This window comes from Cervus canadensis, chromosome 2 (assembly GCF_019320065.1).
Source record: "Cervus canadensis isolate Bull #8, Minnesota chromosome 2, ASM1932006v1, whole genome shotgun sequence".
NCBI classification, from domain to species: Eukaryota; Metazoa; Chordata; class Mammalia; order Artiodactyla; family Cervidae; genus Cervus; species Cervus canadensis.
In genome coordinates this window covers 92,950,188-92,973,698 of record NC_057387.1, presented here as the reverse complement: position 1 = coordinate 92,973,698, position 23,511 = coordinate 92,950,188, and the positions used below count along the sequence as shown (strand labels likewise).

Genomic DNA, 23,511 nt, shown 5'->3' with positions numbered 1-23,511 from the left:
CTGCAGTCCATGGGGTCGCAAAGAGTCAGACGTGACTTAGTGGCTGAACGACAACAACAATTTTAACTTCTACCTCTAACATCCTCCAGATCAAAGGAATAGAGTTAATTTGCAAAACACAACTGTGCTAAATCCAAAATAAACAGAGGACAAAATAAACTTCCTAGTATCAAAACTGGTTAATAGGATAGGCCCTCAAACAAGTGAGAGAAGCCACATATAAAGTTCAAGTGGACAATATTCTCAAGGACTAAAGTCATGTGTTTAGTTTCACTTGTAAAATCTACATAAAACCTCTACCAAAGCGCACAACATATACAAGGTTAATAGGATTCTAAATAATAAAAATAAATGATGCTAAGGTCTATGCCTGGGTGGATTTATACACAAAATAATGAAAGGGAAAGGGAAAGATGTCTACTTTAAGCATCTACTATTTTTTAGGTATAATACTAATCACTTTGCAACATTTACCTAATATATTCTTCATAGTAACCATCTTAGGTAGGTATCATTCTCATTTTGTAAAAAATAAAATTAAGGTCTAATATCTCCAGATAGCACCACAGAATAGACTACAAGGCTAAGAAAGGCTCTGTGGCTTAGCTGGTTAAAGCGCCTGTCTAGTAAATAGGAGATCCTGGGTTCAAACCCCAGTGGGGCCTACCAGTGTTCTATTTAGGCTCTGGCAGTTGGTGAAGGACAGGGAAGACTAGCGTGCTGAGATCCATGGGGTCACGGAGTTGGACACGACTAAGTGACTGAACTGAACTGAACTGAATATTATACAACCTACATCAACTAAATAGCTAGTAAACTTAAGAGCCATACTGAAAGAAATCTGATTTGGTCTTGTGTCCTGAAATAATTTTGAAAATTTTTTACATTTATTTCACTTTCTTCAATCAGATCCTCAAGATCTATCAGAATACTATCTTTATACTGACTTGGAAGTTTAGTTATTACAGTTACCTTTATTGAGCACCATGCTTTGTATGAGGTGTTCCACATGCATTAACTGGTTAAATGAACTCTACGAAAACAGCTTCCATTTCACAAAAGAGAAAATAAGCTCAGAAAAGTTAAGCAGCACAGAGGTTACAAGAAAACACAGAGAAAAAAATCTGAAGTTCATTCAACTCTGCAACCAACAGTATTGTTATTATGCTAGATAGATTATTTTTAAAATTGTGAATTTCTTTTCCCAGATCACTTCCCCAAAGTAATTAGGATAATGCCTAACATGTGTCAAAGAATGTCCACATTCATTTTCCTACTTAATCCTAATACTTTTATGAGGAATGGAGGGCAATGTTTATTAATATCTCATTTCACAGGCTAAAAAAAGAGGTTCAGAAAAGTTGTGAAGAAAGCACTTTTTCTATTATTCAGTGTTGTTGTCAATCTCCTAGAAATAGATGTTACTGGAAATGTATGTACATAAATCCTTCAACATTTTGTCTGCATATATCACTAATTTTACTGAAAAACAAACACACACAAAAAAACTCCAGTGAAGAATGTGTTTCACTGATGAAAATAAGTCTCTAAGAGGATATACCTATTCTCAAATCTACTACATGTGTTCAAAGGCATTAAAGGTTTCCTCTCATTTCTGAACTATATCATAAACTCAGAAGATTAAACTTTTAAAAACTTAACCTGCAACAGAAATGTAGTGATGCTTGTGACAGACTTAAAGTCTATTTTTTTCCTGATGATACTATAGGCACCTATGCTCTCTTGTTTAATATTTACATGGAATACTATTTTTCCATTCCTCCACTTTTAGCCTATGTGTGTCCTTTAATATAAAGAGTCTCTTGTAGATAGCATATACTTGGATCTTGCTTTATTATCCATTCAGCCACTCTATGTCTTAATTCATTTATATTTAAGGCAATCATTGATAGGAAAGGATTTACTTTTGCCATTTTGCTGTTTTCTGTTTTATATTTTGTCTCTCTATTCCTCTCTTGTGATCTTCCTTTGTGCCTTGTTGATCTTTTTGTAGTAAGATTCTTTAAATCTTTTCTTTCTTAATTTTGTGTGTCTTCTTTACACATTTATGTGTGTGTGTGTGATTATTATGTGGCTGGTTAAAATGTCCACTCCCCAAAGTGATATACAGATTCCCTATTATGCCCATCAAAATCCCAATGACATTTTTTACAGAAATAGGGAAAAAAAATCATAAAATCGTATAGAATCACCAAAGACTCAGAATAACCAAAGTGATCTTAAAAAAGAACAAAAAAGCTGGAGGCATCATACTCCTGATTTCAAACTAAATTATAAATCCATAGCAATTAAAACAGTATGGTACTGGGATAAAGACAGAAAAAGAGCAGTGGAACAGAATAGACAGCCCAGAAATAAAGTAACACACACAGAGTCAACTGATCTTTGAAAGGGAGTCAAGAACATACAAAGGGGAAAAACCAGTCTCTTCAACAAATGGTTAGGAAAATTATATATCCACATGCAAAAAAAAAAAAAAAAGAAAGAAAGAAGGAATCAAACCCTTAACTTACATTATACATAAAAATCAAGTCAAAGTGGATTAAAGATTTAAACATAAGACCTGAAATTGTAAAACTCCTAATAGAAAATATAGGGGGAAATCTTGACATTGGTCTTGGCAATGATTTCTTGGCTACGACACCAAAAGCAAAAGCAACAAAAGTAAAAATAGACAAAGTGGAACCACTTCACATAAAACCACATAGAAAGTTTCTTCAGAGCAAAGGAAACAATCAACAACAAAAAGACAATCAATGGGATGAGAGAAAATACTTGCAAACCTTATTATTTATTAGAGTACTTCTTTCACTGTAATAAGTAAATGTCAGTTTTTCCCCTATGAACTTGGGTCAGGAACTAGGTTTTTGTTTATCTTTGGACATTAGACCTTCAATAACATTTGTTAAATGGATGAATACTCACAAGTTCTGGTTGTCTAAGGATCTTCATATAATTAAACTCAAAGTATATCATTCAGAGATAAATAATACTCTCGTAACCCCAATAACAAAAAATTGAGTTTCTCTCCTACTTTTTCATTTTTGTAAATAAATTTCTAGCTAGTTGGATAATCTGGGATTGGGAGGACAATATCTTTCTTAATTTCTAAAAGGGTGTTCCTCAAACTAATTTTCTCCCACCAGGGCTTCAATAATAAGTAAAAAGCACAATTGCTTCGGGTCCACTACTCTCAAGGTGCTTATTATGGTCACATACAAATTAGGACAAGAGCAACAGAGGTTTTTTGTTTATCTGTTTAAGTTATATCTGACTTCAAAAATCCATTTTCAATTCTTGAGTTCTCCCAAGTTCTAGATCTTTAACTGATTTCTGGACATTTTCCTCAATCCTGCCTCCACCCTCGTAAATTATCAATATTGAGTATATCCCATTTGGGTTTCCTGTTCACAAAAGTCCTTCCCATCTTTCAGTGTCCAGCTAAAAGGTTGCCTCATTTAATGCTGCTCCAAGCCTGTGGTTCTCTTTGTGGTCCATTTTAGCATTCATCATATCCCATCAAAGTGTTTGCAACCTTGTACACAATCTCTAGTTACAGCATTTGGGGTTTTCTGAACAATCATTTTCTCTCCCATTTTCATGCTTTTACAAGTTCTGTTGCATCAAGCTAGCATGCTCTATGCTCATTCTTGCATTATTTTATCATAGAAGTATGGTAATACCATAAATGCTGAAATATATTGTTTTCTTGTCTCTCTCAATAGATTCTTTGTGCTTATGGGAAGATACATATAAAAATTTTATACTCTATATCTAACACAGTGCTCAATAAATATGTGATAAATGGGTGAATAAGTGGTTGAATGTGTAACCAACCCAAGTTCCTAAGATAAGATAAAAATAAACATAATAGTTGTAAAATGGTTGAGTCATTTTGGAAAGCAATTCTTCAAAATGTTAAACAAAGAGTTTCCATATGACCCAACAATTCTACTCTTAGGTGTATATTCAAGGAAAATAAAAACATATATCTATCACAAACTTTACAAACGCTCATAGTACCAGTATTTTTCATAATATCCTCAAGGTGAAAGCAATGAAAATGCCCACCAACTGAACGGAAAAACAAAATATGATACATCCATACAATAGATATTTTTTAGCAATAAAAAGAAATAAAGTACTGGCACATGTTACAACAGGTATGAGTCCTGAAAACATTATGCTAGATGAAAGAAGCCAGACAAAAAATTCACATATTATATAAATCCCATTTATATGAAATGTCTAAATGTCCAGAATAGGCATAGAAACAGAAAGCAGATTAGTAGTTGTCAGGAGACAAGGGAAAAAAGGAATGAGGAGCAATTGCTAATGGATACAGAATTCTTTCTGGAGTGATGAAGTATTTTATAATTAGCTAGTGGTTACAGTTGCACAACTCTGTGACTATAATGAAAACCACTCAACTGTACACTTTTAAAGGGTGAATTTTATAGCATATGAACTATCTCAAAAAAGCCGCTATTAAGAAATGAGCACAATAATGAGAATTTTCTTTTTGGTCCAGATTTTTAATCAAGGGCTTAATCTTTGAAATCAGAACACAACTCTGCTGCCAAAAACTTCCTAATCTTCTACATTGATCAATTACACAATTATAAAAATGTTGGAACATTAAAAGTCATTCTAAATTAACCCCTTCCTCACCTTATAGGAAATAAAACTGAGGTCCAAGAAGGATAGATGACTTAAACAAGGTTATACAACTAGTAGTGAAACCAGGGAAGACATACCCTCAGTCCAACGATTCAACTTTTTTCTTAGCTGAATTAACATTTTCCTTCCTTAAATTCCTAGGATTTTTTTAATCTAAAAGAAAAATTATATTAAAAAGAAGGAGACAGACCTATTTATCTTTCATATTGTCTAATAACTATTACTAGGATTGTAGGAAATATTAAAAAAGGGGTTAAGAGAATAAACTATGGCATCTTTCTGCTTCTCTCAATGAGAAAAGGAAACTATTAGTACTTAGAGGTTTTACTCTTAAAAGATAATACAACATAAGAATTCATAATAATAGTTAAGGAAAACAACAAAGATTACTCTTTCCTCCAGGGAATGGAAATAGACAGCAAAGATGGTAAGTACATGGAAATGTATATCTGATCCTTCAGGGAGATGTCAAATTTAATTCAGAGGAAAATGTCTCTTAAATATTTTCCAAAGTTCCCCTTTGAGACCCATTTTTTTGGTGGCCTTTATATGATAATGGCAAATATAGGTGCAAAGTAATTTTTTTTTCTTTTGGTACTTACTCACTCAGGAGGTTTTCTATGATAGCAAATATTTTCTTTAAAGTGCATATTTGGTCTTTTTACCAAGAAGCCTGGGCTCCCCTTGTGGCTCAGCTGGTAAAGAATCTGCCTGCAGTACAGGAGACCTGGGTTCAGTCCCTGGGTTGGGAAGATCCCCTGGAGAAGGGAAAGGCTACCCACACTCCAGTATTCTGGCCTGGAGAATTCCAGGGACTATACAGTCCATGGGGTCACAAAGACTCAGACACGACTGAGAGACTTTCACTTCACTCATCTTCCCAGATGGCTCTAGGGGTAAAGAACCTGCCTGCCAATGCAGGAGACGGGAGACTCAGGGTCAATCCCTGGGTCAGGAAGATCCCCTGGAGGAGGGCATGGCAACCCACTCCAGTATTCTTGCTGGAGAATCCCATGGACAGAGGAGCCTGGTGGGCTACAGTCCATAGGGTCTCAAAGAGTGAGACATGACTGAAGCTATGTAGCACACCAAGAAGCAACTTTTAAATAGGGGAATTTTTCATTTGTTTATAATCAAGGAGGAAAAGATACTAAGTTTCATTGATAAATGATTTTTTAAAAAAACCATCATTCAATGCTGACCTTCAAAAGCTTATACAAAAATTCATTAGACAACTTACAACCAGACGGTAGCTCAGTGATTGTGGAGTCCAGTATTTTCCTGACTATGTCCACATGTGTCTGCAGATAGCATTTCAGAGGAAGTATCGGGAGTTGGGGGAGAGGAACGGAAGGGGAAAGATAACCATAACAACAAATACTGTTACACGCTCAACTTAGTTTAGGAAAGTCTGGGTTAATCAATAAATATTTAATGAGCACCAAGTATGTATCAGACTTTCTACTAGATGCTAGAGCGAAGCGTGTTTATGCCAGGATTTCTTAGAGCCTCAAACATGCTAATGTTTTTACTAAGATGACCATATGTAGTTTGCCTGGACAACTTATCACTGTTTTCTTCAGCATCACTAGCACCCCCTTTTCATTCCTGTCATCTTACCCATGACTCTCTAAGTCTGAGTGGTACACAGATCTTTCCTAAACTTACATGACCAATGAAATACTTGTATCTACATTCCTAAAGCCATCTCTTAGAAGAGCAGTCCACAAACATGGTTCAGGAAATGCTGACCTACTCCGTTCTCTCCATTGATAACTAGGAAACTAGGACCAGAGATCTGAAGCCTAGGACACCTGGCTCCTATCTCTGATGTGCTTTCCAATATACTGCAGATTGCCACAGACAAAACAATCAACATGAAGCTGAAAAGTCTTATTATTAGATAACAGGTATTATGTATTTTCTCCAATTAAAAAAATAAATCGCCCAATTTGCATACCAATTCCAACTTAAATAGAGTTCAACTCAAGTATTTTCTTTTAAGATCATAACTATAAAATTAACCAAAGATGGAGTCAATGAGAAAACATTATCTTGTAGTCCACTCTTAAAGTTTATGTCAAGTTTATTATTTCCTATTCTCTGCATTTCTTCTACTCTCTCTAAAAAATAGAAGGTTACTAATTTCTTTGTATCTTCAAAGCCTAACTGGCCTCAGATGTGTTTGGAGCCAGGGAAGGGGGGAAAGGGGGAAGAAGCTAATTTTATCAACCAACAACTTTTGAGTATAAAGAGTTATGCTCTAATATTTCCTCCCCTTTATGGTTCCCAGGTTTGTTTTCTTTTTTTTTTTTAAAGTAAGGTTGCTACTTTCATGGGCTATTTGATACCTATGAATGTTCTAAAGAGATTAAATTACAATATAAATCCCTTATTCTTTCTGAGTTTCTACAAGCTTTTAAACAAAGGCTATTTTCTGATTCTGGTTCCACCAAAAGTTTTGACTCTAGAAAAAAACAATGCAAAAAAAAATCTATTTTTAAAAATCAGTTATTCACATCTGGGGTCACATTTGGCCATTCCTATTTCTTGCTGTTAGGCATTTTAGGTAACTTAGCTAGCTCTTTTAGAGAAGAGGGAGTAAAGGATTACAGAAACTTTAAAAAGAAAGCTATACCTTAGGAGCTAAGACATATCAATAGCTTTTTTCTTAAGGAGCAAACGGTAGAAAATACTAGTTAAAATAGAGTTTAAACTCCTGAGAAATTCATCTCTGTATATATATATATATTTTTGCGCATGACCAAGAAATGAGAGTTAATAATAAAAATAATCTTAGTCAGAACAAGATAACCAGTCAAGCAAATGGAAAGAAAATTACAAGGTGATGAAGGCAGAAGAGCACTTTTAGAGAGAATATGTTCTTGGATTTGTAGCTGGTGACATGAGAGAGATGTGACAGGACAGCTTTCTCCTAATCAGAATGGAGGTTGTGACTGTGTGGCAGAACTGTGAGGATACAGCGCTCTCTACTGTGACTGGAAAAAGAACGCTTGCCCATGATGCTTTATCATCTGAAATAATAAACTTATTCAAGTCTAACTACTGTGCTCAATTAGAACTACCCATCTAAAAAAAATAAAAGAATACAGGTATTGATTACATCAAACGTTTTCATTGAGAAGTTGACAAGGACACTCATACAGTTCATCGCGGCTGATCTCAGAAGCTTTCCTGTGTATGAGAAACAGAACTACAGGCCTTTTTGTATAAGTTCCTGTATATCTTGTCCATGCTGTTCTCAAAGATGGGTCGGTGGGATTTTCCTTTATAAGAGGCTGCCCTGTTGGACCAGTATTCACCATCATCCAAATGGAGAGTGCCACGTGGCCGTTGAAATGAGCTATAGAAAGGGATATAAAAGATTAAAATAATAATGAAGCAAAATGAGAGGTGGGACATATAAATCAAGTATTTACTAAGTACTTTATAGGCTTGATAACACGTTTTTATTTCTTAGAAATGAAATACTGACTTTTTAAAAGACTAAGTTTATTTTTTAAACAAATAATGAGCCCACTTCAATAAATTAAATACTTATTATAGATAAGACCTCTCAGGCATGTTAGATGTGCCATGTAAAACTGTATGTTCTTGCTATTAAATGTTACAAATGTTAATAGGTGTCTCTACCTCCTGATGGATTTGCTAAAGTGGGATTCTACCTCATACATTCCAGCAATCTTATTTGATTCTATCAAACTTTCTTTACACCTGGTACCACACTTCTTTCACATTGGAAAAATTTTGAAAATGATAACATGATTATCCTTACTTTTACTTTGTCCATTCAGTTTCAGAGAGTTAATTAATACAATTTCTAATAATGTTAGTATAATTTTTAAAATATTTCAAAAGGCCTTAGCCAAGTCTCAAATGCTATTGCTTTTATATAGTTTCCACCTTTCTTTCATTAGCTTTGCTTAAGAAATAGTCTAGCCTAATGAATACAAGTTCTTTCATACAGTTTCTCACAATCCAAACTCCTGCCTAAAAACAGTCACTCAAAACAGTTTTTTGGACATTTTGAGTCAAATGATAAAGAAATCACATACATAAACACATTAATAGAACATTTCTGCATATACTCTGTACCTCTGCAAATATTCTACAAGTCTAAGCCCCCATGTTTGCCTCTGTTCCCTCATACTACTTTCAGTTCAGTTCAGTCACTCAGTCGTGTCTGACTCTTTGCAACCCCATGGACTGCATCATGCCAGGCTTCCCTGTCCATCACCAACTCCCGGAGTTTGTTCAAACTCATGTCCGTCAAGTTGGTGATGCCATCTAACCATCTCATCCTCTGTCGGCCCCTTCTCCTCCTGCCTTCAATCTTTCCCAGCATCAGGGTCTTTTCCAAGGAGTCAGTTCTTTGCATCAGGGGGCCAAAGTATTGGAGTTTCAGCTTTAGCATCTGTCCTTCCAATGAATATTCAGGACAGATTTCCTTTAGGATTGACTGGTTTGATCTCCTTCCAAGGGACTCTCAAGAGTCTTCTTCAACACCACAGTTCAAAAGCATCAATTCTTCAGCACTCAGCCTTCTTAATGGCCCAACTCTCACATCCTTACATGACTACTGGAACAACCACAACTTTGACTAGATGGACCTTTGTCGGCAAAGTAATGTCTCTGCTTTTTAATATGTTGTTTAGGTTGGTTATAGCTTTTCTTCCAAGGAGCAAGCATCTTTTAATTTCATGGCAGTGGTCACCATCTGCAGTGATTTTGGAGTCCAAGAAAATAAAGTCTCTCACTGCTTCCATTGTTTCCCCATCTATTTGCCATGAAGTGATGGGACCGGATGCCATGATCTTAGTTTTCTGAATGTTGAGTTTTCAGCCAGCTTTTTCACTCTCCTCTTTCACTTTCATCAAGAGGCTCTTTAGATCCTGTTCGCTTTCTGCCATAAGGGTGGTGTTATCTGCAAATCTGAGGTTACTGATATTTTTCCAGGCAATCCTGATTTCATCTTGTGCTTCATCCAGCCTGGCATTTCACATGATGTACTCCACATAGAAGTTAAACAAGCAGGGTGAGAATATACAGCCTTGACATACTCCTTTCCCAATTTGGAACCATTGTTCCATGTTCAGTTCTAAATGCTGCTTCCTGACCTGCATACAGATTTCTCAGGAGGCAGGTAAGATGGTCTGGTATTCCCATCTCTTTCAAAATTCTCCACATTGCAAAGCCCTCATAATACTGTAGGAGTCCCCATATGTTGTCTTTTGTTCATTTGATTATATTTGCTTTATTTGTTGCTGTGTTTTGTTTAACATCAAGTCATATCCTAATTAATATTCACAAAGCACAGATCTGTACTCTATCTCCCTGTTGTCCATAGTCATCAACTTTACTGCATAATAATGTCCTTTTCTGAACTCTGTATTTTGCCAGGCTAGTTCTACCACAATAAACCTACTCAACACAAATTTGAATTTCTATTAAGCCACTACCCAAATCTCAGAAAAGTAAGCAATAGTAGGGACATTTACTTTGAAAATCATTGTGTAGGTTTTTCTGATATTGTAAATCAAATTCCTAATCTCTATCATAAATTACTGTATTTAATGCCATCAGGCATAGATTTGCTACTGCTTTGGTATTATTAGACAATGCTTTTTTTTCATTCACAAAGCTGCTTTAAAATATCAATGCCATCTCAATGGCTTACAATGAATAAATAAAGTCCAGTAACCTTTTTAGAAGCAACTGTGAACCTGAAAAGTTTCTGTGAAGAGAGCTGAAGTGGTCAAAATAGACATCCTCCTAATGCTTTAAAAATCTTGCAGATTTTGACAGGGAATTATTTCTTTTTAAAATTGTAGAACTTTCATTTTAGTAGACAGTACTGTGGTTCTATGGAAAGAATTAGGAATTGGCTCATCCTGTAAGTCTGAATTGTAAAATAGAGATGTTTGCAAAACAGGTCCTAATATAGTCCATGGATAGGTGCAAACAAAGAACAGCAGAATCTTAAAAGCAACATTTACTTCTAGACATGGAAGCACTGGCTATCTAACTAATAGATTGCGAACATATTGAGTCAATTCTAATTTTCCCTTGCTGAGAACATTAATAAGCTTAAAATAGGTAAGTGACACTAAAACATCTTATTATAGTAATAGGCTTTTAAAGACCACACTTCTGTATTTTACCAACAGTATCTCCAGAATTCATTCATTCAAAGCACTCAAAGTTCCTATTACAAAACATGGCATCAGTGCTATGTAACATAAAATGGTTATCTTCAAAGCAGGATAAAATTGCTATTTTATTAAATGCAGCATAGATATATTTTTTTAGCAATTTTCTCTTGCTACTTCAATAGGGAGCTCTCTATTTAATTATGACAATGCTATAAAGAAAAAAAAAGGGAACAGAGACTAGGATAATATCTGTGAACTAAGCACTTTCAAAATTTAAATGTTGTTAAGATATAAATTATAAATTTTTAAAGCCTAGCATTTATTTAGAGAAGAGAAAGGCCTTAGGCAGCTTAACATGTACTAGGATACAAAAGGCATGACTAGGTCTTATACTCAGAAAAGGAGGAACTCACTTGAAACCCTGACAGTGTTTTCTGTATCAGTATGAAAAGAAGACCAAGTACATACTACTTTACACACAGTATTGAGATAACATATGTATAAAGTGATATACATGAAAAAAAGGTCGGAGGGTAAGATATATGGCATACAGATGATATTAATTCTAATAAATAATTGGAAGGTGATGAGAATAAAAAATGGCCATTTGCCACTTGTACTCAACCAGAGTTGAAAGTGACTTTAAAAGATGATGATACATATTCTCTACTTAAAGCTTGTGATTGAAGATTCAATATAATTAAAGATATAATATAAGAGATGAATTCCTTCTTAATAAAGGTTCCTACCAAGCCAAACTTTGACAAAACATGGAAAATAATATTGAGGATGTGATATATGCTCTATAGACATTGGAGGGATGGATGATGGATGAAGGGATGCAAAAGTAGGAAGTCAAGAGATACCTGGAGTAACAGGCAAATTTGGTCTTAGAGTACTAAATGAAGCAGGGCAAAGGCTAACAGAGTTTTGCCAAGAGAATGCACTGGTCATAGCAAACACCTTTTCTAAAAACACAAGAGACAACTCTACACATGGACATCACCAGATGGTCAATACTGAGGTCAGACTGATTATATTCTTTGCAGCCAAAGATGGAGAAGCTCTATGCAGTCAGCAAAAAACAAGATCGGGAGCTGACCGTGACTCAGATCACGAACTCTTTAAATTCAGACTTAAATTGAAGAAAGTAGGGAAAACCACTGGGTCATTCAGGTATGACCTAAACCAAATCCCTTATGACTATACAGTGGAAGTGACAAATAGATTCAAGGGATTAGATTTGATAGAGTGCCTGAAGAACTATGGATGGAGGTTTGTGACACTATACAGAAGGCAGTGATCAAGACCATCCCCAAGAAAAAGAAATGCAAAAAGGCAAAATGCTTTTCTGAGGAGGCCTAACAAATAGCTGAGAAAAGAAGAGAAGCGAAAAGCAAAGGAGAAAAGGAAAGATACTCCAATTTGAATGCAGAGTTCCAGAGAACAGCAAGGAGAGGTAAGAAAGCCTTCCTCAGTGATCAATGCAGAGAAATAGAGGAAAACAATAGAATGGGAAAGACAGAGATCTCTTCAAGAAAATTAGAAATACGAAGGGAACATTTCATGCAAAGATGGGCATAATAAAAGGCAGAAATGGTATGGACCTAACAGAAGCAGAATATATTAAGAAGAGGTGGGAAGAATACACCAAAGAACTATAAAAAAAAAAGATGTTCACAACCCAGACAATCACTATGGTATGAACACTCACCTAGAGCCAGACATCCTGGAATACTAAGTCAAGTGGGCCTTAGAAAGCATCACTATGAACAAAGCTAGTGGAGGTAATGGAAATCCAGTTGAGCTATTTCAAAAGATGATGCATGAGACAAGTGCTCGGGCCTGGTGCACTGGGAAGACCTGGAGGAATCGGGTGGAGAGGGAGGTGGGAGGGGGGATCAGGATGGGGAATACGTGTAAATCTATGGCTGATTCATATCAATGTATGACAAAACCCACTGAAAAAATAAATAAATAAATAAAGGAAAAAAAATGATGCTGTTAAAGTGTTGCACTCAATAGGTCAGCAATTTTGGAAAACTCAGCAGTGGCCAAAGGACTGGAAAAGGTAGGTTTTCATTCCAATCCCAAAGAAAGGCAATGCCAAAGAATGCTCAAGCTATTGCACAACTGCATTCATCTCACACACTAGCAAAGTAAAGCTCAAAATTCTCCAAGCGAAGCTTCAGTAGTATGTGAATCAAAAACTTCTGGATGTTCAAGCTAGATTTAAGAAAGGCAGAGGAACCAGAGATCAAATTGCTAATATCCACTGGATCATCAAAAAAGCAAGAGAGTTCCAGAAAAACATCTACTTCTGCCTTACTGACTAAGCCAAAGCCTTTGACTGTGTAGATCACAACAAACTGTGGAAAATTCTTCAAGAGATGGGAATACCAGACTATCTTACCTGCCTCCTGAGAAATCTGTACGCAGGTCAAGAAGCAATAGTCAGAAATGGACATGGAGCAGTGGACTGGTTACAAATTGGGAAAGGAGTATGTCAAGGCTGTATATTGCCACCCTGCTTATTTAATTTCTATGCAGAGTACATCATGTGAAATGCCAGGCTGGATGAAGCACAAGCTGGAATCAAAATTGCCTGAAGAAATATCAATAACCTCAGATATGCAGATGACACCACCCTTATGGCAGAAAGCAAACAGGAACTGTTCTGCGAAAGTGAAAGAGGAGAGTGAAAAAGCTGGCTGAAAACTCAACATTCAGAAAACTAAGATCATGGCATCCAGTTCCATCACTTCATGGCAAATAGATGGGGAAACAATGTAAACAGTGAGAGACGTTATTTTCTTGGACTCTAAAGTCACTGCAGATGGTGACCGCTGCCATGAAATTAAAAGATGCTTGCTCCTTGGAAGAAAAGCTATAACCAATCTAAATAGCATATTAAAAAGCAGAGACATTACTTTACTGACAAAGATCCATCTAATCAAAGTTACAGTTTTTCCAATAGTCATGTATGGACGTGAGAGCTGGACCATAAAAAAAGCTGAGAGCCACAGTTTTGATGCTTTTAAACTGTGGTGTTGGAGAAGACTCTTGAGAGTCCCTTGGACTGCAAGGAGATCAAACCAGTCAATTCTAAAGGAAATCTGTCCTGAATATTCACTGAAAAGACTGATGCTGAAGCTGAAACTACAATACTTTGACATCTGTTGTGAAGAATAGACTCATTGGAAAAGACCCTGATGCTGGGCAAGATTGAAGACAGGAGAAAGGCCTGACAGAGGATGAGATGGTTGGATGGCATCACTGACTCAATGGACATGAATTTAAGCAAGCTCCAGGAGTTGGTGATGGACAGGGAAGCCTGGCATGCTGCAGTCCATGCGGTCACAAAGAGTCAGATACAAATGAGTGACTGAACTAAATATACTGGATGTATGTATGTATGGATGTATGGATAGATGGAAGTAAGGAAGGTAGGAAGGAAAGTATTCAAAATCTTGAAGATCAGGATAGATGAGAGGGAGAGGCTTTAATATGAGGTAATAAAATCATCAAAGCATTTTGCAACTTTAAAGACACAACAGAAAATAAAATGTCATAAAATATCATTAAAGTCATCAAGAGACTTCTGGTTCAAGATGCCGAAATAGAAAGACACGCACTCAACTTCCCCTGCAAAAGCACCAAAATCACAACTAGCTACTGAACAACTATCCACAGGAGGACCCTGGAGCCTACCAAAAAAGATACCCCATGTCCAAAGGCAAAGAAGAGGCTGCACTGAGATGGTAGGAGAGGCACAACCACAATAAAATCAAACTCCATACCCGCTGGGCGGGGGGCTCACAAACTGGAGACCAATAGCACCAAGGAAGTTCTCCCACTGTTGTGGATGTTCAGAACCCCGCGTCAGGCTTCCCAGCCTGGCCACCCGACAAAGGGACTGGGAATCCGCAGGGAGTCCGACCTTGAAGACCAGAGGGGTCTGATTATAAGACTTCCACAGGGCTGGGGGAAACAGACTCCAGTCTTGGAGGACACAAACAAAACCTTGTGTGCACCAAGACTCAGAAGAAAGGAGCAGTGATTCTACAGGAAACTGAACCAAAACTACCTGCTAGTGTTGGAGGGTCTGCTATGGAGGTGTGGGTCAGTAGGGGCCCACCACAGGGATGGGGGGACTGGTAGCAGCTGTCTGGGAAAGTCCCGTTTTGGAGGTCCCCCTTAACTCCCAGGGATGGGTCACCTCAGGCCAAAAAGCTACCAGGGAGGGAGCAAACCCTTCCCATCAGCAGATAATTGAATCAAAGCTTTACTGAGCAAGGCCCTGTCCACCAGAGCAAGACCCAATTTTTCCCAACACAGTCCCTCTCATCAAGAAGCTTACACAAGCCTCTTAGCCTCTTCCATCAGAGGGCAGACAGAAGAAGCAAGAAGAACCACAATCCCACAGGGAGTAAAACAAAACCATGTTACAGAAAGTTAATTAGTATGAAAAAGCAGAAAGTTACATTCCAGATGAAGGGACAAGATAAAAATCCCAGAAAAACAAATGAAGTGGAGATAGGCAACCTTCCAGATAAAGAACTCAGAATAATGATAGTGAATATGATTCAGGATCTTGGAAAAAGAATGGAGGCAAAGATTGCAAGAAATGTCTACCAAAGACCTACAACAACTAAAAAACAATCAGAGATGAATAGTACACTAGAAGGAATCCACAGCAGAATAACTGAGACAGAAGCACGGATAAATGACCTGGGGTACAGAATGGTGGAAACCACTGCCACAGAACAGAATATAGAAAAAAGGGTGAAAAGAAATGAAGACAGCCTAAAAGACCTCTGGAACAACACTGACACATGAACATTCACATTAAAGGGTTCCCAGGAGGACAACAGAGAGAAAGGACCTGAGAAAATATTTGAAGAGATAATAGCTGAAAACTTCCCTAACATGGAAAAGGAAATAATCAACCAAGTCTTGGAAGCACACAGAGTCCCAGGCAAGATAAACCAAAGGAAGAATACACCGAGACACATAATAATCAAACCGACAAAAAATAAAGACAGAGATAAAATATTAAAGCGACAAGGGAAAAACAACAAAAAAACATACAAGGTAACTCCCATCAGGCTGATTTCTCAACAGAAACTTTATAAGACAGAAAGGAACAGCATGACATATTTAAAGTGATGAAAGGGAAGAATGTACAACCAAGAATACTCTACTCAGCAAGACTCTCCTTCAGATTTGATGGAGAAATCAAAAGTTTTACAGACAAGCAAAAGTTAAGAGAATTGCACCACCAAACCAGCTTTACAACAAATGCTAAAGGAACTCTCAGCAGAAAACAAGAGAAGGAAAAGCCCTATCTAAAGAAAATAAACCCCAAACAATTAAGAAAATGGTAATAGGATTACCTTAAGGTAAGATTTAATTACCTTAAATGTAAATGAATTAAATGAACCAACCAAAAGACACAGATTGGCTGAGCAGATGAAAACATGTCCATGTATGCATTTCCACTTACATCACTCTACTTGACCCCCAAATTGTATGCAATTATTTTATATTGTTAGGTTAATTATGTTCCCATTATGACTTGCAATTGTAATTATCTTTTATTTTTTGTCTGGCTATTGATTGTGAAAACTGATAAACATCTTTTACTATTGTGATTATGTAACTATTACCCACTTAATACTACTGTATCATGATTGGTCAACAAAAAAATTATAGAATTCTATATCACCAAAACTACCATTTAATAGAAAAACCTGTAATCACTTTTTAAAATCCATATGCATATCAGAAATATCTTGGAATTTTTTGGAAAAAAAAAAAAGACATCAAGATTTCTTGATAAATTACAGCAGTAGTTCTCAAACTTTAACACACATCAGAGTCATCTGGAGGGCTTATTACTACTCAGATTATTGAGCCTCACACCCAAAATAACTAACTGAGTATGTCTGAGGTGGGGTCCAAGAATTTGGATTTCTAACAAATACCAGGGTATTTATGATACTACTGGTCTAGGAACTACAGTAAATTATTGGCTTTTCTACAGAAATGTGAAAATTTAGGGAAAAACTGGATGTTGTTTAACTTCTTTTACTATTCACATAAACTATATAACATTAATAGAAGTTTATTCAAATGAATTTACTGAAGACTGGTTACTTACAGGTCACTTACTTCCCTTTCTTGGATATGTAGAAATGAGCCACTGACAATAAGATCTGATAGCTTTCATCATCATTAATTCCACTGTTGATTCCTCATTTAGAGATGTTATTAAATATCACAACCATAAAATGTGTTTACTTAAGTAATGCCTTAAAGCTTCAACAAATGAAATTGATCATTATTAATAAAGGGCCTAATTTTAATATCTTAATTTTTTTTAAAAATTGAGCTCCTAGTACACATTAGAGACCTTGATACGCAGTCAAAAACAAAGGTAGGCAAAACATCAGTGCCTTATGCTTAATACGAGGAGGCAAGACAGACACAGAATGAAACAATCATTATGAGATAAATACTGCCAATTGAAAATATATATGTGAGAGGAAATGGTAGGATAAAGGAAAAAACGACAGTCTAAGGAGATCCAACCAGTCCGTCCTAAAGGAAATCGGTCCTGGGTGTTCATTGGAAGGACTGATGTTGAAGCTGAAACTCCAATACTTTGGCCACCTGATGCAAAGGGCTGACTCATTTGAAAAGACCCTGATGTTGGGAAAGATTGAAAGCGGGAGGAGAAGGGGACGACAGAGGATGAGATGGTTAGATGGCATCACCGACTCAATGGACATGAGTTTGGGTAAACTCCGGGAGTTGGTGATGGACCAGGAGGCCTAGTGTGTTGCGGTTCATGGGGTCACAGAGAGTTGGACACGACTGAGCGACTGAACTGAACTGAACTGCTGAGGTCATAAAAGGTATCTCAGAAGATGGAATAACTTCAACTTAGTCCTAAAGAATGGACAGACATTCACTAGACAAACAAGATGGCATTGGTTATTCTCTATATCATACTATAACAGAACCAAGGCACAAATTATCTGAAACATCATAATATACCAGGTAACACAAAATCCAAAGAATTCAGATTAGAATTAAGCAACATTTTTCTCACTTAAAACTGAAAGTTTATTCTTATTCAAGGGACTTTAAGTCTGTATATTATTTTGATTTTTTTTTTCCATTTACTAGTACCAAAGAGAGCTTTTTGGCTATGTGTTACACCTTGGTAAATTCATCAAGTTAACTGGATAGTAAGCATTAGGTAGGAGATTAAAACTACAGTCAATCTGTGTTATTCAAAAATACATAGTCAAAGTTTAAAATAGTCACTTTGAGATTGTGTTATAAACAATTTCATAATTATAATATTTATATATATATATGTTGAGCATACTCCTACTGTTAGTAACCTGCAAAATATGCACAAGTAAATAGAGAACAGTTTCTATCAATAGCTAGTTCCATAAAAGGACAACAATAGCTAAAAATTCAGGGAAATAGTTATAAATGGCCATCTCATGTTCTAAACATGAAATTAAAATTATTTTTATACTCTTCTCTATTTCTGTGGCCAACTCCCATCATGAAGTGTCACCCCTTGCCTGATCTTTAGTTAGGACCAATTCTCAAACTGGATAGTGATGCTAGAAATGGATAGTGATGCTAGAATTATACAACAATGTAGAGAATTTTCAACATCCTGAAAACTGAGGAAATTTGAAATATATATAGAAGGTATTAAAAAGAGAAAGAGCATCTCAGGACCCTGGTAACTGGTAACAGGGCAATAGCAAATGTCTAAAATTTCCTGAAAGACAGGCAGTAAGAAAGTTGAGAAGGACTATCTTGATGGTAGTAAATTCTTTCCCCAATCCAGCTCTCAAATCCCAAACTATTAGAAGTAAAAGTTCGCTTAAAAATGCTGATTTCTAGGTCTCACTCCTATATATAAGGAATCAGAATCTATGGAAGTAGAAAGTAGAAATCTATATTTTTAGAAGCATATCATGCATATAAAATTTTGAAAATCAGACCCTTTATCAACCCTCCATCAACCCTATTCACTTCTTACGCAAATTAGAATTAACTGTGTGGATATAGAACACTAAATTGGAATGAAAATCCATATGACAATAATTTAGGGAATAGAAGTGTAAGTAACAATAATAAAAGGTAAAAATTCTTCCCAAGGTATGTACTTTCTTGAACCTTCCTTTTCCTCTTTGGATTGCTTTTTCTTCAAACTCACTTAAAATACACTACTACACTACTTTCCTTTATGAGAGGGAAGGAAAGTAGTGTATTCCTCTAAGATTGGGAAGCAGTAACTTTGGACAGGAGTTCACATTTATAGTCTGTGTAATGAACACAAGGAAAAGTCCTCACATGTTCATGAAATGCTTACACGAGCCTACCACGGTAAAGATCAGAGATTTCAGTCCATATCCCTGGTTAGCAATAAAACATATTCCATTATCTGGAACTTTTTTCCTTACACTTGCTCAGAAAACTCAGGAAGGTGGAAGACATAGTAATCAGTGGTATAGCATCAATCAGTCATACAGACTCAGAGAAATTTCAGTTATATTAACTCACAATTTACACATTCAGTTTTTAACACCGCACTTAATGGCAATTAACACAGAGTTTTCAAAAGTCTTCATGAGATCTGTTAGTATAATTTTGCAAAAATTTTATTAGTACTATAACATTTCTGAAATTTTAGGCTAGAAGAGCTGAATTTCTCCTATACTACTGAAAAATAATTTTTAAATTATAATAAATTAAAGTAATTTAGCTTACTTATGGACAATAATTATGAAACTTGTTGTCTGGATGAGAGTTGATACATCCTGAAATAAATTAGGACTATGTGGATTTGCAAGGCAGCCAAATACACTATAAATCTTAAGTAGAAAGAAAGGGAACACCATTAACTGACCATATCTGTTTTCACTGAAAATTTTCAGTAATGCAAACATTAAAATATTTTACTAGGATTTTATATAGCTAAAATAAAATATAAATAAGTAAATACATAAATATATAAATTTGCCACAAATCCTGCAGATTAAAATCGCGGTTATTTTGATACTAACTATGAGAAGATCTCTGTACACTACATTAGTCAAGCGCATACCTATACTCTGGGTCGCTGTCATAGGCAGAGTCTCTATATAAAAGACCTCTTTTCAGTTCCAGTTCCTCTTCTTTCTCTGGGTCTCGCTCATCCTGAAAAATTCAAAGATTTCCATTAATTTATTTTATAATTAAAATGACACCCATGTTTCTTTGGTAATTGTGATCCCCCTCTCTCAATGCGAGAGACTGAATTAAATGCTGAATTTCTTGGGGAAAGAAACAAAAAGCTAAGTGAGAATTTATTATTCTGTTAAGTAAAACTAACATAGCTTTTTTTTCTATTACAGTATCACTTAAACTGCTTATCAAAGACCAGCACACAGTAGATGTTTCTTGCATCAGTGAATGATTAGGAATGGATACTGTGTCAGGATACATAACAAAGTGTGCAGCAAGGGATAGTTCACATACTGTTATGTGGACTCCAAAAAGATTATACCTACGCTCTGAAAAATAAGTATTTGGGAAAACTATGTAGATGTAAGCATTTAGACATACCTATGACCTCCCAAAGAAGTGACTTAGTTTTATTACTCATATGCCAAAATGCAGTAACAAGCCACGAGAAGTGAAAACAAAAGCAAAGTAGTTGTAATCAAAACATATGGCTCCTCTTCCTCCAGGCAGCCTTTTCTTTACTCCTGACATACCCAGTCAAAGGCAGAAGAAAAAGAATTCTAAAGAGATAGCTTTTTTGTAAACAATATCATTCACAGTAGCGATGCTCTTACATATATTAATTTTATATAATTCAGTTTTTCAACTATTGAATAATACCCTTATTCTGCAGTCAAATAGGAACAGAAATAGAACTGAACTAGCAAGCACAAATAGACTGTTATAAGGATTAGTATTAATATGGTATTCATTCATTTTATGTAAGAAATTTGTAAAATAAAGATTATGAAGAAAAATGATTTTAAAAATTTGGTGATGGCATGAAATTAATTGGGAAGACAGCATTCAGTTAAAAAAAGTAGGGACTTCCCTGACGGTCCAGTGATTAAGAATCCACTTTGCAGGGCAGGGGATGCAGGTTTGATCCCTGGTCAGGGAACTAAGAACCCACAGCCTGTGGAGCCTGAGCCCACATACCGCAGCTACTGAACCAGCGGGCTCAAGCACCACAACTCGCGAGTCCGCATCCTGCAGCCACTGAAGCCCGTGTGCTCTGGAGCCTGTGTGCTACACCTCGAGAGCCTACGTGCCACCCTGGAGCCCACACATCACAACTAGAGAGTCTGTGGGAGGCAAGATCCAGCATGATGCCACAAAGATTGTGTGCCGCAACCAAGACCCCACACAGCCAGATGAATAAGTAAATAATGTAAGCAATAAATATTAGAACAAGTTTAAAAATCACAGAAAATGTGAACATATATTTAGAATTATTATAACTTCCAGGTGAATTGGGCACTTTACCATTATGAAGTAACTCCATTTATTTCTATTAATGCTTTTTCCCCTGACATTTTTTGGTTTACTTTCATATAGCTGTAATAGTTAGTGCTTGGATGATATGTATTTGTACTTTTATTTTCAACTTTTCCTTGTTATCATATATATATCTTTTTCTTAAATACTATATAGATGGATGTTGCTTACTTTTGTCCAGTCTGATAGATTAATGAATAAGAGTATATACTATATTAATATCACAGAAAATGTATTGCCAGTAGTGAGTACAAAAAACACTACAAAAGAAAGTGTAAGAAATAAAAAAAAATGTTTACTCATTTCTAGATTATATAATAAGTGATATCAGAAATAAACATAAATCAATATTCCCTGTTTAATTTTGTCAATACAGTTGAGAAAAATTTTTGACCAGAATAAAAATGTAGACTGAATTTAGAAGTTTTTGTATGAAAAAATAAAGAACTGCCTTCAAGATCTGAATCTCAAATATTCATTAAAGCATACCCCTGTTTTGAGCTGAAGAGACACGGGTTCAATCCCAGGGTTGGGAAGATCAGCTGGAGAAGGGAATGGCAACCCACTCCAGTATTCTTGCCTGGAGAATCCCATGGACAGAAGAGCCTGGTGGGCTACAGTCTATGGGGGTCTCAAAGAGCTGGACATGACTGAGTAACTGAGCATACACATCACACTTACTATCCTAGACTCTGAGGACAGAAATGATTAATACATGATTCCTGCATATACATGAAATAAGATTAGTTTATTCTGTGAATATAGATGAGTAGAATGGATCGATAGGTAGAATTATTATGAGATACAATAAAGGACAAAATGAAGAAGACCTTTCTAATAAACAGAGCATTCTAAAGCCAGAATGGCTGTCTTAAAAGGGAGTAAGATCACAGTCACTAAAGCTATTTCTACAGAGCACTGATACCTACCTAGAACCAAGGAGTTCAGGGAGGGAAATTCTGCCCCAAGAAACAAAAAGACTATATGGCCTTCATGACTATTCTTTTCAAATTTTAAGACTGCATTTTGGGACACTTATTATACATATTCAAACACATACATATCAAACACATACATTCAAACACAAGCATCCTTATGGGCTTTTTTTGAAGATTAAATTGTGAAAAAGCAAAGAGGCAACAAACAACACTCTTTATCCAAAGCTATTAACTATGAGTGAAGCAAGTATTTGAAGAGATATATCAGTCTCATTAATGCCAGAAAAATTCAGTTCTGGGGCATGGAGGAGGGATTCCCTTCTTATTCCTCATCAACATTCCCATTTGCCCACATATAAACACAGATGAATGACATCAATATTTGCTGAGTTCCTTCAAGGTATCTAGGACTGAATTAGGTACTTCTCGTATGAATATCTTGTAAGCCTTCAATAACCTTATAAAAAAGGCATTGAAACTTGGAAAAATTAATAACTTACCCAAAGATTCAAGTTATTAAGTGGCAGAGCTGGAATTTAAACCCAGATCTAACTTCATTTACATTATCTTGTCTGCTACAATGCAAATAAGTTGGGCTATAAAATAAAAATCTCCATTCTAAGCCATTAGATTATTCCCCTATATGAAAATTAAGCTCAAAGTCTTTCAGCTATTATCTATTCAGTTAGTTTTTTAAGAGGGTATTCTGTAATAATTTAACCCAGAAGAAACTTTTTCAGGAATTCCATGAAGAAAAAATTTTCTTTCAGCAAAAGTCATTAATAAAATGACACTTTATTAAAAGAAGCTGTGGGCTCTCCTGAAACTGGCAGTAAGTTAAAGATTCTCTTAAGGTTCCCAGCATCGATGATCACTATCTTATACATGCAACTGACATCATACTTAGAACAACCCTGGAACAAAGAAATAAAAGGTATCTAACTCATGCTTGCAAACTGAAAAACTTAGGACAAAAGTAGTTCAACACTCTAAGATAAAGCCACAGCTAAAAAGGTACTCATGTCACTCATTAAATAGCATTTAATAAAATAGACACCTGTCATTCTCAAATGAAATTCTCACATATAGTTAAAATACCCATGCTATGTTTTGTTACT

General features: G+C 35.9%; 1 protein-coding gene and 1 non-coding gene across 9 annotated transcripts in view; one reads left to right on the top strand and one right to left on the bottom strand.

Moving 5' to 3' along the window:
* The first annotated feature begins 591 nt into the window (after positions 1-591).
* On the top strand, positions 592-665 carry TRNAT-AGU. The gene has a single exon. It is a non-coding gene; the product is annotated as a tRNA-Thr (tRNA).
* Positions 666-7,817: 7,152 nt separating this feature from the next.
* SPATA6 (spermatogenesis associated 6) overlaps positions 7,818-23,511 on the bottom strand; it is a 144,179-nt gene continuing 128,485 nt past the window's right edge. For all 8 annotated transcript variants that reach the window (XM_043461388.1, XM_043461393.1, XM_043461390.1 and 5 more), the window contains 2 exons: positions 20,020-20,111; positions 7,818-8,065 (listed from right to left, as the gene is read on the bottom strand). In XM_043461388.1, coding sequence (XP_043317323.1) covers positions 7,885-8,065; positions 20,020-20,111 — 273 coding nt within the window. In that variant the 3' untranslated portion in view covers positions 7,818-7,884. The remainder of the gene's footprint in view (positions 8,066-20,019; positions 20,112-23,511) is intronic.